The 15672-nt window shown below is 39.2% G+C and overlaps 1 protein-coding gene across 2 annotated transcripts; it reads right to left on the bottom strand.

Moving 5' to 3' along the window:
* Nucleotides 1-3375: 3375 nt before the first annotated feature.
* RXYLT1 (ribitol xylosyltransferase 1) lies at nt 3376-14407 on the bottom strand. Of its 2 annotated transcripts, XM_066319101.1 has the most exons (6): nt 14234-14407; nt 13645-13824; nt 12644-12746; nt 7212-7526; nt 5375-5545; nt 3376-4330 (listed from the first exon to the last, which is right to left on the bottom strand). In XM_066319101.1, exons 1-6 carry the CDS (start codon nt 14373-14375, stop codon nt 3913-3915), a joined length of 1329 nt encoding a protein of 442 aa, XP_066175198.1. In that variant the 5' UTR covers nt 14376-14407; the 3' UTR covers nt 3376-3912. The 2 variants fall into 2 exon arrangements, with proteins under 2 accessions (XP_066175198.1, XP_066175199.1); XM_066319102.1 differs by lacking the exons at nt 12644-12746; nt 13645-13824; nt 14234-14407 and adding an exon at nt 10575-10622.
* Nucleotides 14408-15672: the final 1265 nt, after the last annotated feature.

Raw genomic sequence — 15672 nt, 5'->3', positions numbered from 1 at the left:
AAATCCTGAAATTTGACCTACCAAATCGTTTAAATATTCACTGCTTATGTGACCTTTAGCAGTTATTTCTTTATCAGGAGGATTATCGGTTGCAATTCATGGACTGGTGAGGAGTAAAAATTCCATATAATTTTTTGTAACTGCATGAACTGCTGGAATGAGATTTTAGATCCACTGTCACTTCTGCTGCACAGCATGGTTTTTATAGCATCACTTTGGAGTAATCCCTGAAGGGTTTATAGTACAAACTATTTAACTTAATTTTGTGGACTCAGAAAGCAAAAAAAAACCCCAACCAACACGGAGTCCTGGGATACAATGCAAACTGTGCATCATTCTTTCAGGCTTTCATCAGGTCAGCTCTTCTTTTTGTCTTATTCATCAAACCCTTTGTGTATTCACAGCACTACATAAACATTAAAACCCTTCTTAGCTATTAGGAAATGGCAGTCCTAACATGTCTTATGCTAGCAGTTTTCTTGGAAGCAACAGCTTCTTACAGAACAGTTGGAACTGCATTTGAAATACTTTTGCTGCTCCTGACATCAGTCTTTATGTACAGGCCAAAGTAAGCATAATCTTGTTCAATCATCCTTCATTTTTCCAATCACAGTAGGAAGAATTCTTGGAAATATTTTAGGTCTCAGTAGCATGGAAACTGCTCCTGAGTTTGCCCAGTTCTTAGTGGCCATTACTAACATGCAGCATTTGCCAAGAAGCAACAGGATTTTATTTCTGTGGTTTTGCAAGTGTTTTGGTGAAGGCAGTAAGCCAAGAGAGAAACTGGTGATTCCAGAATACAGTGATCCTAATTCAAACTTAGTAATTGCTGTGAAAAGGGCTTCTAGAAAACTTTCCATTTTACCACTCCTAGTGTAAGTTTCAACCATGGAAAGATGGTAAACCTAACAACTGAAATATACTATAACTCAAATATCCAAGAATAGTAAGTAAATGGTAGATGGGTCCTTTGCAAGCCACATCCTTATCTACAGGATTACAAACAGTTATGAAGACTGGTTATGTTTCTTTATAATCATACTGCTCTCTAGAAGCTGATCTTTTAAAATGTTTATGCCATATGTATATGTATGTTCACAGCCACTCAATGGGCTCAGAATAATTTAGGAGAGTTACACTGAGGTTGGGAGAAGCTGGATCTGTTTCCTCTTATATAGCTGGCAATTCAGCTTTATTTGTAAAGTCTTCAGCAGCAGGAAATGCTTCTGATAACTGGTAGAATTACATATTCCACACACCAATCTAAGTGTGATGCAAAACACCACATAATTAGCAATCTGTCTAACATCTGGAGCTACAGTTGGCTTTCTAACTCCAGACAGGCTTGCTTCTGTGCATCTCTCCAAGAAACACCAGGCAGTTACAAGAGGCATTGTTCTGTGCCTGGAAAATGATGTTTCATGATCCCAGTCTCAAACCTGAGGGCTAAGCGCAAAGTCAGAGCATGCATTCTCCTCTTAGTATTAAACTGAATTGCTTCATCATCTTCTCACTGACAGCAGATACTGTCTACTTCTACATGGATGTGGCATGCCAGCTTTTTTTGCCAGCGGCTTAACCACTTCACTTGTTTTAACCAGTTTCTCTACCATAACATCCTCTCCAATTTCTTGCAATTCTGTCTTTGCTCCCTCAGTCTCATCCTTTCTTTACCATGGTCCCTTTTGTTGCCTTGCTCAGCTCTGGATCTAAATAGAGCAGAGTTGACAATTTCTTCCACAAGTTGGACATGGAATGAGAAAACAATTAAAACACTGGCAATCTGCCTAATGTGTTAGGAATCCCTCCCTTGATTTCAAGATGTTTTGCTCCATTAGCACTAGAAATAGAACACAGGAAAGAACTCTTGGTGCCAATTCCTGCTGGACTGAAAAAGGTGAAGTGTCAAGAATTGGTGCAATAGATAAAATAATTCCCTTTGAACTCCCAAAGCAGGTAAGCAGCTGCAAAATGAAATTCTACTAAAATTTTGGTACATGTCTCAGCTTCCCATAACATACAATTGCCATGAGTTTGGAAAAACTCACACGTTTACTTAGAAATGAGCATATCAATAGCAGCATCTTTCTTTTGATGACGAACCAAGTAACACTCAACTGTTTTTCAGACTTCAACCTGCACACCACTACAATTTTTTTTTAGGAGCTGCAGCTTCTTTTGTAAGAACCTCCGCTGATTGGTAAAGACTTCTGAGTTGTGTTCTGCAGTTTCTTGAAGTCTTGCAGGAGTGCCAAGGGATCTCCCACTGACAAGCTGAGAAATACTGCTCTAAATAATTGTTGTGCACTTTTGTAGCTCATTTAGAAATAAAGATCCTCGTTTAGAAATAAAGAAATAAAAATAGAGGAAAAATACATCACTGAGATTACATTATTACAGTGGTGAGACATGGGAACAGGTTGTCCAGAAAAGATGTGGATGCCTCATCCCTGGAATCCATCCAAGGCCAGGCTGGATGGGGCTCTGAGCAACCTGGCATAATGAGAGGTGTCCTTGCCCATGGCAGGGGAGGTTAATGACCTTTCCAACCCAAAGTATTCCATGGCTCTATGATTACAGCAGATACCCAAAGCTCCTCTAACCTGTAGTACTGTGTACTACCAACGGGCTTCAGATCCTAAGCATGGACATTTATTGTGAATTTGGTCTAACAAGGTCCACCTGCAAGAAGTACTCAACTCACTGCTACACTTCCAGTCTCAATGTTTGCGCTGTACTGCAACTGCAGGACACTTCAGATGAAATGGGTGGATGATAAGCCACAGAAGTTCATGTTAGACAGACAATTCAGATTATCCACGGAAGTGCTCTTGGGTGACACATACTCCAGAACTAGAGAGTATCAGTACACAAATGAGAACTACTTAGCTGCACAGTAGCACTGGCCTTTTAATTCCCGCATGCGAATGACCCCACATGCCATGCTGTGGCCAGACAGAAGTGGCTACTACACCCCTTTGGTATAGCAGTGGTGTGAGTGCAGTCCTATTGGTCAGCACAACACACTAGAGGGAACTGCACACACTCAAGAACAGGAATGGATCCCTTTGGCTACATTTAACAAAAAAGGACTGAAACTGTTTATGTTACATGTAGTATCATAAACATGCAGCATATTACACTTCTGCCATCTTTTGGCACTGACAAGTTTCAGCAGATTTTGAGGAATCAGATAAGCTACAAGCAGGTTCACATCTAAGGCCTGGTGTTCTGAATGTGCAGCTGTAACTATAGGTAATGAAAGAGCAGAAATGCAGAAATGTATGGCCCAAGACTAAAAAGAAAGTAATTTTGATATCTGAAGGTAAAGATGAAATATATTGCTATCAAATATTTTCAAGAAAGAGTTCTCTATTTTTACCTTGAAATACACATTTTTATTCCACAGTCTTTAGCTTTATGGTCACTTTGTTGGAAATGAAATGTCAACCAAGTAAACATTATCAAGACAAGCACTTACCAGAATATGCTAAATCTGGCAATTTTGTCATAATACTTTTCTTTTTTAGTCTCCCTAATAAATTACCCTGTACTGTACAGCCTCCATTCTCTTTTCTTCAAACACAACTGATGATCTTATGTTGGATTTCACCAAATTCACATGCTCAAAGATATTATCCTTAAAAAATTTTATCAGGTCACACAGCAAAATAGAAATTGTGAAAATAATAACAAAATTGTTGTCCTCCTTGTACCATCCTATTATGTCAACAACCTCTGAAAATCACTAAGGATGGAAGGCCAAATGCAGCTCTTGGCCAAGCCTAGACCAATTCCAGTGACTTTAGAAGGAATGCATTTGTCCTGTGAGGTTAAGCTTTTAAGTAAAAGCTGCCTCAGGTTAATGGAAATTAAGCTGTCATCTACTCCAGATTTTCAAAAATGGACAATTTATCCTTTATCACTGGGCAAAAATGAATTTTCCAAAGTATTAATGAATTTTTGTCTCATCCATGCTTTGAAGTTCTGATACCATTCTAAAAGCTTTTTTCTCCTTTGAATCTTTTCTTGTAAGCTCATTTTTTTTTCTTTCTCTAGAATAGCAGGAAGCTCCTTCCAGTTTTTAATAAAGATAAATGGAGCCCCCATGGTTTTTAATAATTGCAGTGGAGCACTGTGGTACATTGATGAATTTCCGCAATCACCCGGTGTCATTACATCTTCTATAATGGGCAGAGATCCATATGAACAAGCTTCATAAATTCTGTAACATTCTGTATTTATTCCCACTGGGCACAATGTCAAATCACTCTGCAGCAAGGCATCTTGATAGCTTTTGAAACTTTCATTTGTTTCTTGAGGCTGCCATCTAGGAAAGTAAAAAGGGTGAAAATTAATATTTTCCTTGCAGGCACTGCATTGAAAAAAAGAGATATACTTTAATTTCTATTATTTATAAAACTGAAAATGCTATCAGTGTAAAAATTTTTTATTACACACAGTCAAATGACTTTTAGTTTTAGTCTTTAGTCTAACTGTTCTTAAAAGTCTTCTAAAAATTATTGAAAATGTCACTGTTAAAAATAGATAGTAATATCTGGCCCTTTTCGGAAATTATTAATACTTAGAAGTGTAAGAAACAAATTGAAATGCCACTTCAAACCTTCTGCATGACCTGGATGATGCATATGTCAATTTACTTCACAGCCCAGTTTAGAAACAGACAAAAAGCGAGAAACTCGATGGACTTCTTAATGACTTTTCTTGGCCTCAAAAGAGGTTTGCTCTTCAAAAGCTAGGAGGCAGAGCAATTCATTTAACCTGAATTCATCTACTTCAAGTGCCTCTGTATGTCTGGGAGATAAGAGTTTATGTCACAGATACAATCCATCTCCTGAGACTCTGCATCAGGGCAGCTAAGATCTACCTAAGCACCACTGTGCCTGCTATCCAACGTTTTATAGGTCTTGCTTTGCAAAGTTAAGAAATACACTCAGAACCCTACTCTTGTCAGTCAAAAACAACTGTGCTGTACAGATTAAATCCTCTTTCATGTGGAACACAAAATATGGCTGTTTTCTTTCTTCTACTAAAGACATTAAACTCCACAAAATACAGGACAAATGTTTCTTCTCATAATCAAGTATTTGTAAGAGAAAAACAGATGGTCTTTGATGGTTGTATATGTAGGAGAGTTTTCTATACTAGATTTAAAAATACGGCTTATGCAAAATATAACAGAAAGGCTGTTACGTTATGATATGACAACCTAAACAGAGTCTCTGCAATAATCCCTGACGTAATGACTAATTACCTTTATGATGTACTACTTTTTAACACTCAAGAAAGAATTGGTAATAATGAACCAGGCAAAAAACTCTGAATATTTTCATAAAGTAAATTAAAGTCTTACTGTTCTCTGGCTGCAATCCAGCAAAGTTTGTCAAGTCCATCCTGTTTCAGAATTTCGATTAGGGTTTCTCTAGAAGAATTCTTATAAACTGTTCCTAAGAAATTACATAGATACGATCTTGGATCATGTAGCATTGACCAGCTGGGTTCCACAACTGGAAAATTTCTGTAGCTGTAAAAACAATGTCTAAGTAAGACAACTATATCAAAAGAAAACATTTTGCAGCATTTCATTTTCAGTGCATCATATTTTAAGACTAAAACCACCTATTTGTTGCCAATCCACATCTGCAGAGACAAGACCCACAAGTAAACCAATTCAAGTCCTGTCCTAAAAGTATATCTTTATTCCTTTTGCCCTATCAGTCTCTTCATAAAGTTTCCAGAATACTTACATCTTTCAATATCAGAAATATTGTATGTGCATATAACAGGAATGTCCTTGACTAACATGCTTTCCCAAAGCAGCTGCTCTTGATGCAACCACAAGTCTTGACTGAAATGGCCAGTTTAACAGCAACTATGGCACATAAGTCTCACCTACCTTAATCTCTGGATATGCTTATCTACTGAAAATATCACTAATAACCTCTCAAAGCAAAATCTCACTTTGATCTGAGTGAACTTCAATAATCTAATCTTCCGGCTCTAAATAGCTTGTACATTATTTGATGGGGCAGTCCTTTCTTCATTCTCCTCCTGCAGGATAAATGTTAATTCACCTAGTTTCTAATTTGACCATTTGACCCTTCATGACAAGTGTTTTTGCATAATTCTACATCTTCATTTTCTCTTTTTAGTTGGAAAATCTGGCACATTTTCACGCCTTTAACCCCATTTTTTACAGCCATTGTATGCAAGGGCTGGAAACCCCATTTTGATACCTAATTTATCTTTTCTCACCCAGCTTTGCACCCTAGTTTATTGTGGTAAGTGTTGCTACTTTCTCTTTACTGTCACTTTAATCTCTGTACCTCAAAACTCAACATCTTTCCACTTAGCAACTTCCAAAGCCATCAACTCTTTGATACCATCAAGAGTCCAAATTTAGTGTATTTCAAAGACACTGTGAAAAGGTTCAAGCTGTATATAAAAAGCCCTATTCAGTTTTCCACCTTGTTAAACCAACTAGATCAATACAGGATATTGAATTCAAATTCAACATAAGATATGAAAATAATCCTGTATCCTTTTCAGCTTCTATTACCCTGGTAAGTAGCTAAACCACTATCAACTCTGTTAGTAAGAAGTACAAATGCATCTAGCTGAACCAAACCTTTATTTATCCCCATAAATAGTTTGAGCACATAAGTATAACAAAAATGTTTTTTTTTTTAAACAAACAGTTAAGCCAGCTTACACTGCTGTGATACTTGAGCTTAACAACTCCAAACAGAAGTCTTTTGAGCCATAACAGAGGTTAAAAAAAAGTACTCTTTCCTTTCCTGAACAAATACTACCTGCAACTAATAAAAGGCATTTAGTTACGTAAATGTCTTTTGAATCTCCATGTAACTGGTACATACTAGATCAACAGTTATGAAAAATCTCAAGTGCAAATCAACTGAAGAAAGAATAAACAGAAAACCTTGGGAGACACAGGTTCATTTTCCTAAAGTTTCCTAAAGATCAGTATTCTTTTCCTGCTATAATTTTTATTAATAAATGCAATTTTCAAAGACTCCAACCCCCGATTTAGTCAATGACTGATAGGATAACGCTCTGCAATTTACTTATTACAATTGTTTTGGGCATCAGCACTAACACTCAGTCACATTTTCCATACCTCATGCACAGTAATTAATTAATCAATTGCAACTTCTGTCTACAGCACTTACGTAGCTACTCCTAAAGGCCACTGGAAAATATCTTCTTCATTTACGAACGCATAGTCGTAGGTAACAAAGAGCAGATTTACAAATCCCCCGTTTCGTTTCAGGTATGGCTGAATCCAGGCGTTGTTGCACTGCTCGTTGCCGAGCAGCACCACTGCCACGTGCTGGATTTTGCGGGTCTCCATCAGTGTCTGTGCGTAGTGCAGCCACTGCGTGGCGTAGGCGATCTTCGCCGGCTCCCTCCCGTTCAGCACCAGCACCACATGCTCCGCTTCCACCGAGAAGTAGCCGGGAACTACAGACGGGCCCGTGAGGAAGCTGAGAAAACCAAAATACAACACTGAACAAAGCAAGGCTTTGTAAGACAAATTATACACCTCAGTCCTCTAGCTAGCCCTACTACATGTATGTACTCCAGAGATGATTTTTTCTTCAATACAGTAAATGCAATATACTGCAAAATTACTGTGCAACTACAACCACTTCTGTTGTTAGTATCTACTGCTTAACACAGGAGTAAAGCTGCTTTCATTTTTACTCAGGAAAAAAGGTAATTGACTTAAATAAGGTATTTTGTCAATATATCAGAACTAGTACTATACTCAAACCTCAAAATAAGTGTAAATCAACCACCTTTCGAAAAAGGGTGCACCTTCAGGATCACTAAAGGTTAAACATTTCATTAATTCTAGTAATAACCAGTGAATGCTGTATTAGATAGAACAAGAGAGAGACCCTCCAAAAACCTGATGACTATACTAAATCTGGTATCGTTAAGTGACAGTTAAGCTAGTCTTGCATACTACTTTTCTCAGTATTTTGGTGATGTTTCTACTGAGTAGAATCGATAACACAAGAAACATCTATCTAAATGTAAATTTAGCTTGGTTGTATGATCCAGGTCGAACTTGAGGCTCTGATATAAGGCAGTAAGCACAAACATTTCACTTATAAAATGGCATTTCTAGATCTTGCACAATGTATTTAATAGAAGAATTTCAGTGGCATAACAAAATCATTAAATCTTTAATAATTTTCAAGTATCTGACAAAAGCCATTAATGAACTGCAATGAAACAAATGAGTATTTGCCAGCTCCTGCTCTTCAGTTACCTGGTGTATTAACAGATTACTGATTGAAGGCAAAGAAGTAGCAGTTAAACAGCCTGGGAAAAAGTGAAGGGGAGTAAACAGTATTTCTTTCCCTAGGAGTCACTTCAGTGCTAGCTTTCTAGGTCTGCTGCATCACTAGTTTTTCAGTTACCAGCAAAACTTAATTTAGAGTGAGCATGAGTTTTAACTCATGAAGTGCTGAGACTAACAGCTAGTTTCAGGTCAAATATACCTACTGAGGAAAAAAACTCCTCATGACATCAAGACTTCTAATACATTAAATGTTAAGTCAGATCAAGACTTAAATCCAGAGTCTAACAGACAATGAGAACAGAATCACTGGGATTCCTAAGAGAGAATACCTTGAGCTTTGGAATGGCTAAGTTAGGGACTAAGTATGTACAAGCTCCAGTGATCACCTTGCAAAGAGGCTTGGGGAAAAAGGGTTTATTCTATGACACAGCACTTCAAGGGTAACAGCTTTACAGCAATAACAAGATGTACAGGTTAGGAAGAAATGACCCGTGTGTAGAAATATATGAAGTTGAACAGCATAAAATTACAGTGGGGGAAAAAAGGTAACATGGTGCAAATCTCATAAATCCCATACTTTAATAATTAAAACACGGTGCTAGGGTTGTACTGTTAACTCCCAATCAGAACGCAACTGGGATTGGGAAATGAAAGAGAGATTACAGAAACTGCAAAATTAAGGGAGTAGTCCCAACAGTACTAACTACTCATATGAAGGCAAGATCAAAGATAATGTGGGAAGGTTACATTTTTTGGACTCAGTAAGTGACTTGCTATCTACAAAGTCCTTGTTTTTCCTAACTAGTCATAGATTGTCATACAAAAGGATGCTATTTTAGACTGGGTCTTACAGTGCCCATTCTGAAGGTGTTAGCCATTCTGTAACATCAATGATTGAATTTAACACTTGCAGCAGGGGAGATCATAATTAGTACATCCAACACACACATATTCCATATGCAATAAAGGGATTACATTAAAATGACAAAACCAAGAAAAGAACTTGGAAAGGAGCAGTCCAAATCACAAGAAGCTTTCAAGGACTTTGTTCAAAAACTATGTGTAAGAAGCATAGGCACACTATGTGCTTCAATCCAGAAAGTAAACAACACAGAGCCCCCCAACCCCATATGGCTTAACAGAGAAGTAATGGAGATTCCCACACCTAACTTGTTTCCTTCAGGAAGAAATAAAAGGTTGAAGGCCAGAAATACTATATCAAATGGAGGATTTGAACCTGGATGGCATTCACTTGAGAGTTTTGAAGGAACACAAACACAGAATTGCAGAACTGCTGGCAGAGGCATGCAGCTGTCATTATGAAAAGACACTGTGCTTGATAAGTGGTTCACTATCTTTTGTAGACTCTTATATACAAAAACAATCTGAGAGGACTCTGGAGAACAGTCAGTTTTAATTCCCCTCTCTGGAAGAATCTGTAATAAACAGTCTTATTACAGAATCTTATCAATAGGTAAGATCACTGGTCACATATATGGATAAGCACTGGAAATGAGTTATCCTGTTTCACTACTCTGATGAACATCTATGAGCATGTCAATAAGAACACAGATAAAAGAGGAGCCAGTGGACATAGTGGTTTTGGATTTTCAAAAAGCTTCACTGCAGGGTTTTATTAAAACCTAACTGCGAGAAGCTATCCCACATGGAATCCTTTGATAGATAGAAACATCTCCTGGTTGACTGAGGCAAGGCAGCACTGAATGTTTATAAAACAGAGAGAGTGTGACTTGGTGGAATAGCAATTTAGGAAAGCTGTTACCAAATAAGAGGTAAGACGTTTGGCACTCTGTGGTCTACCACATCTTCCTAGATGACAGGAGAGAAGGGTGTGAATTGCTTCAAGCCAGAGAAAGTGTTATTCCTGCTCTCCTGCTTTTTTGAATGAAGGAGCCAAGATTGGGCCAAGATGTTACTAAAATCCACAGCTACAAAGTTTCTTCCCCATTCCTGTTTTAAAATAAACATCCTTGCATTTTATGGAGAAGCTGATACTTTATGTATTTTTAGGCAACTTTGGTGAAAACATGAACCCATCAAAATTTATAATAGAGATGTGTATTCTTCATCATAAATATACAAAATGGGCTCATTCATGCAACTGTGTTGAAGCGATATTTTGGCACTTTTGTGTCTTTAGATTTGGTATTCTTTAAAAACATTTACCAGAGGTCTATTTTTAAACAATCATTAGACTTACCACAGAAAACTGCAGAGCAGCACATACTCTCCAAGTATGTCACCTCAGCTAGTCCCCTCTAGCCTCATCTAGTAATCAAATGGAGATAATTTACCTCAGCCAGGCAGTAAAGAAAACAATTCTAGAAAATCTTATAACCAGTGAGAAGCCAAAATCACATAATTGTTCTCCGCAACATAAACTAGTACTTCCAAATAGAGTAAAAAGTAGCTATTTCAGAAGCCTAGTTGTTAAAGTAACAGTTGTATTGCACGTTTTCTCTACTTTGCAAAAGTTTCTACCAGCCTGTCAAAAGTTAACCTTTGTTAAGTCAGTACTAAACTTAAGCTTTGTATTTTATAGCACCTAGCATCCAAGTTGAAATTAAAATAGGGACTCAATTATCCCTGGCTCATCTACACATAACAAGAAGATATTTTAATGCAAGTATAGGAGTTTTTCTTTGAGTGATGCATACCCTAAGGAAATACATGAGGTTATTAATCATCTGAAACAGGCACACTAGAAAGAAAGTAACCATAATCAATCAAGTGACAGACTCATTAAGTACAGCAAATTATTTTCATGTTATAAATGTGGAAAGCAAGAGCTTGAAGAAATTCCCATGGCAATACCAGGAAGATAACCTATCATGGCGGAGTACCATGCATTTCTATAGCTTCTAAGATTTTAACTCTGGAAACAACAAAGTCTTTTGCCACTAAGACTGCACTGCAGGCACTGGTCCAACGTTCAAAGAAAGGACTGTAACTTTCCTCTATATTTGTGAATTGAAAGTTCTAGTCCTCTGTCAAGAAGACTACCAAGATGCAGTAGCATAATTTGTAATTGATTCTCTAAACTTTTAACTTGTATCATTTTTTATTTACAGACAAGGAATATAGCTTTTCTGTTAAAGACTGTATAAAATGTGCTTTTTCTTCTGAAAAGACTCTATAGCCTGTACCATGTTCACTGTTAGATACTTTGATAAACTATTCAAAATTATTTAAAAAGGTTTTGTGATCACTTAAAACTCCTTTCCATTCACAATCACATGAGTACTTCAAACACTACCTTCAAATATTTCAACTAGAACCACATATTGGGCAATGAAAAAAATAGCCTTCTGAAGGAACACACGTTTCAGAAGGTAAACTCACTTAACTGTGTAATTTATGTATTAAAAGAAAACTTTTTTAACAGGCAGGTCCTGGTCCAAGAGACTAAATGTTGCAGATCTACTTCTGCAGACTGGCTAACTGGCCAAATAGACAAAAAACCCTTCAGCCTTCACTGTATCTTTGCAGAAAGCATTAACATGGTATTAAATAGGGACTCAGAGAAAAGCTCTGTATCATTCACTGAATTAATACAAAACATTTGACAACAGTCTTAAAACATACATGATCACAGATCAAATACCACTGTTAAAGCAAAGAGTGCTTAAAGCACAAGCTTCCTTTCCATACAAAATTTTGATTTGCAAATCAAGTAGCTAGGTTTCACAGATAGCCACTGTAATAAATAGAAGCAAATGATGGTTTTGACACATTCCTATTTATGAATGAATGAGCCAAGTCCCTTTTCCCTGAATACAGCAGAAACCAAACAGGAGGAGACATCTTCCTGCGTCATGTATGCATGCTTGATTTCATCAACTGTGAGCCTCCAAGGCCCAGTTCTTCACACTGTTCTTGGGGTTGTGAAGACTCTGCCACTGAGGTCTCTTGGCTGCTCTTTCTCTCAGCACTGGGAAGTTTTTCCGTACTTTTTTAAAAAACACAAACCATCATAAACCAGATTAAATCATTCCCTAGTTTTCTAATTTTTAACAGTGACATGTTTGGTCTAGAATTTGTTAGATTTATCAGGTATGTGTTTCTGTGTATAAATTATAATTCTGAATGAGAAGCTGTGTGCATATTCCATAGTTATCAAAACATTACAGAATTATAGTATTTGCAATTGTATTAAGATAACCACAACTCTGAGACAGGCAAAATAATGCCTGAGCAGTGCATCATTTAACTTTCCAATGCATTATTTGTTAAAGTTTACACAATTGAAATCGACATCATGAACAATACCTGAAATATGTTTTTCCTGCTTTTTGGCTTCCTTCTCTCCACTGTGCAGTCACATCACCTGGCTCTAGGTGCCCTCCAAAAATATGTTGCCAAAGGTAAAGACCTACATAAATGACGACATGATGGAGAATTTGAATGTACAGATCTTGCCTACTCTACGCTCCCAAAAAAACTATTTCTAGAAAATGCAAAAGCATCACAACATAAGAACTTGGGAAAGAAATATCAAGCTTCTTTCATAATATGACTTAGAATTAGTTAAAATGAATTTTTCCCACACTGGCATTTTAAAAGATTCTTTGGATGACAAAATATCAGCAGATGAAGACATACACTTCTCTTAAGCTTTTGTGAAACGTACCGATTTTTGTGATGGTAATATATCAGGTAATATACCAATGTGCTATACAATGTTACATGAAAGTTTTGACTGCAAGCCCGGCATTTACAAAAAAGCTAAAGTAAGAACAGTGGTATGACTTCAGCAGCAGTTAAAGAGCTTGAGAAGACCTTGATTCTCAGTTTGTGTAGAGGGGGAACTCAGTATCTTCCACAACAGAAGAATTTCCAAGTTCATCAGTGGCAGGTGTACTACAGTACACTGCAATACAGAAAATGCTTTATTTCTTACTGTGTGATGCTTCATTTCACCAAGTGTAAACATGACAAAAATAAATAATCTGGTTAGGCAAGTTAGAGGCTTCTCCCTGTGTTATAAACTAGACTAGATAAAAAAGTAACTGTTTTTTTTGCCATTTGAGACATTTTCCTTGACAGATGCAGAAAAACAGCCTTGAAAGGAACTGATACAAAGAAACTGGACTTCAGCTACTCTTATATTGCTATGAATTTGAGTAACAACTAGCATTTCCTTAATAGTGCTCGTGTATAGAAACACATACTATTGAATCATACAGATAAATTTTAGTCATCAGGAAACAGAGAAAAGTGCTATACCAGGAAGATTAAATAACCAATAGACATTGACTACATCTGCTTACCAATTGCTGCTTTACCCCAAATCTGTACTCTAAGACTGGTCTGTTCTAGGTGAGACCTCGCATATTTTATCATTTTAAGATTAGCTTCATATCTCTGCTGAGCAGCAGCCAGCTCGTTTTTCTCCTCCGCATCCCATGGATTCCACTCCTCATTTCCCAAGGCAACATGATCTGTGAAACCTAAAAGCACGATTTACATTTAAAAAAAAAAGAAAATCACGGTTTTAGGAAAACTGATGCGTTTACTCAAATTCGTAATTTCACGCAGCACCCGACAACCATCCTTCAGCCCTGGGCAGGGCACGCCACCACCCCACCAGAACGAAGCGTCAGGCGGGCAGGGCGCCGCCGGCTCCCGCGCAGGCCCCGCGGGCCGCCATGCAGCGCCCCGCGGCAGCGCCGGCCCCGCTCTCGCTCAGAGGCCGCCAGCAGGCCCCGCCCGCCGGGCCGGCCGCGCCAACCCCGCCGCCTGTGGCCGCGGGCAGGCCGGGCAGGGCGGGCAGGCCGGGCAGGGCGGGCAGGCCGGGCAGGGCGGACAGGCCGGGCAGGGCGGGCAGGGCGGCTCGGAGCGGCCCCGCCGCCGGCTCACCTCGCGGGCCGCGGCGGTCCCGGTGCGGGCGGGCGGCGGCCGGGCGGCGCGGCCGCAGGAACACGCTGTAGGCCGCGTAGAGAGAGAAGAGGCCGTACGCGACGATCAGGGCGGAGCAGAGCCGCCTGCGAGCGGCCCGCATCCCGCCCGGCGTGGGCGGAAGGCCCGGCGGGGGCCGCCGGGAGGCGGGAGCAGACTCCGCCCGCCCGGCCTGTGCCCGCCGCCGAGGGGCTCGGAGCGCCAGAGCCTGGCCCCGGCCGCAGCTCCCCGGGCGCTGCCGCACAGCTGTGCCACGATGGGTAACCGGGCTGTCAACGGATGGGTGAACACGCTGTCAGGGTATGGGGGTTTTACTATAATGGGGAAAGCTTGGATAGATCACGGTGACTCGCGTTCCATAGAAAGAAAGACTGCCCGCGAGTCCTTAAGGCTAGAGCTTCTGTAAAGCCGCTACCAGCCTGTAGACGAACACCATGACCCTAACTGTAGCCAAAAGCACGGTGACCTTCACCTCACCAAAGAGTCTAGAACAGTATATTTTTTAATGTACAACCATACGGCCTCCTCTGGGTCTGAGTGGGTTTTTTCTTGATCAGTTTTTTAGCCTTATGAGCACTGAACCTTGCTCTGATCCTGACCTAAAATTAATTCAATGTACCACAGCTTCTTTCCAACCGAAATATAACTACTTGTCTTAGAAGGCCTTCTGAAATAGGCTTACAGTCAGCCTACTGCCAAATCCTTAATCTAATTTAGTTGTTTATACACTTGCTGAATTGTGAGTCTGGCCTGATGACCCACAGTGGCAGCCATCACAGAGTGGTTGGGGTAGGATGGCACCTTCAACATCATTGAGCCTCAACTCCCCTGCTGCAGGCAGCAATACTTCCCACTAGGTTGCTCAACCCATGGGTCACTTCCAAGAATGGGACATTCATGGATTCTCTGTCTTACTGCACTCATAATGAACATTGCCCTGTGTCATGCCACTACTAGCCCTCATAAAAAGTTTTTCTCTCTTTTTCTTTTAAGCTCCTTTAATTTATTGAAACTCTGCTCATTAAACACCTACATATAATGCAAATAACACTTGACAGTATTACTGGTAATCGTGCAAAATTGCAGGTCAATACACTTATTCCTGTTAGGTGTCATGGCCGCTTTGCTTTGGCTATAGTGATTTATCATTTTAGGAAAGAAGTGCACCTCATAAATGCTTTCAAAATGAAGACTGAGCTTCTCTTGCCTTTCTAGTTTAGTGCATCTCTATGAATGCACAATGAAGTGGTGCAATTGCAAACTTCTGGAAGACCAGCAATATATCTGTAGTGGTCAATAATAAAATAAACTATTATCAGTTTTAACTGCAATCTGTTTTCTAGGCTATATCAGTAATTATATCTCTGTGCTGAGTTGATAAAATGTAAGGAAAAATCTTT

Source organism: Sylvia atricapilla, chromosome 5 (genome assembly GCF_009819655.1).
Source record: "Sylvia atricapilla isolate bSylAtr1 chromosome 5, bSylAtr1.pri, whole genome shotgun sequence".
In the NCBI taxonomy this organism is placed as follows: Eukaryota; Metazoa; Chordata; class Aves; order Passeriformes; family Sylviidae; genus Sylvia; species Sylvia atricapilla.
The sequence above is the reverse complement of the archived record's forward strand: the minus strand, read 5'-3'. Positions and strand labels throughout refer to the sequence as shown.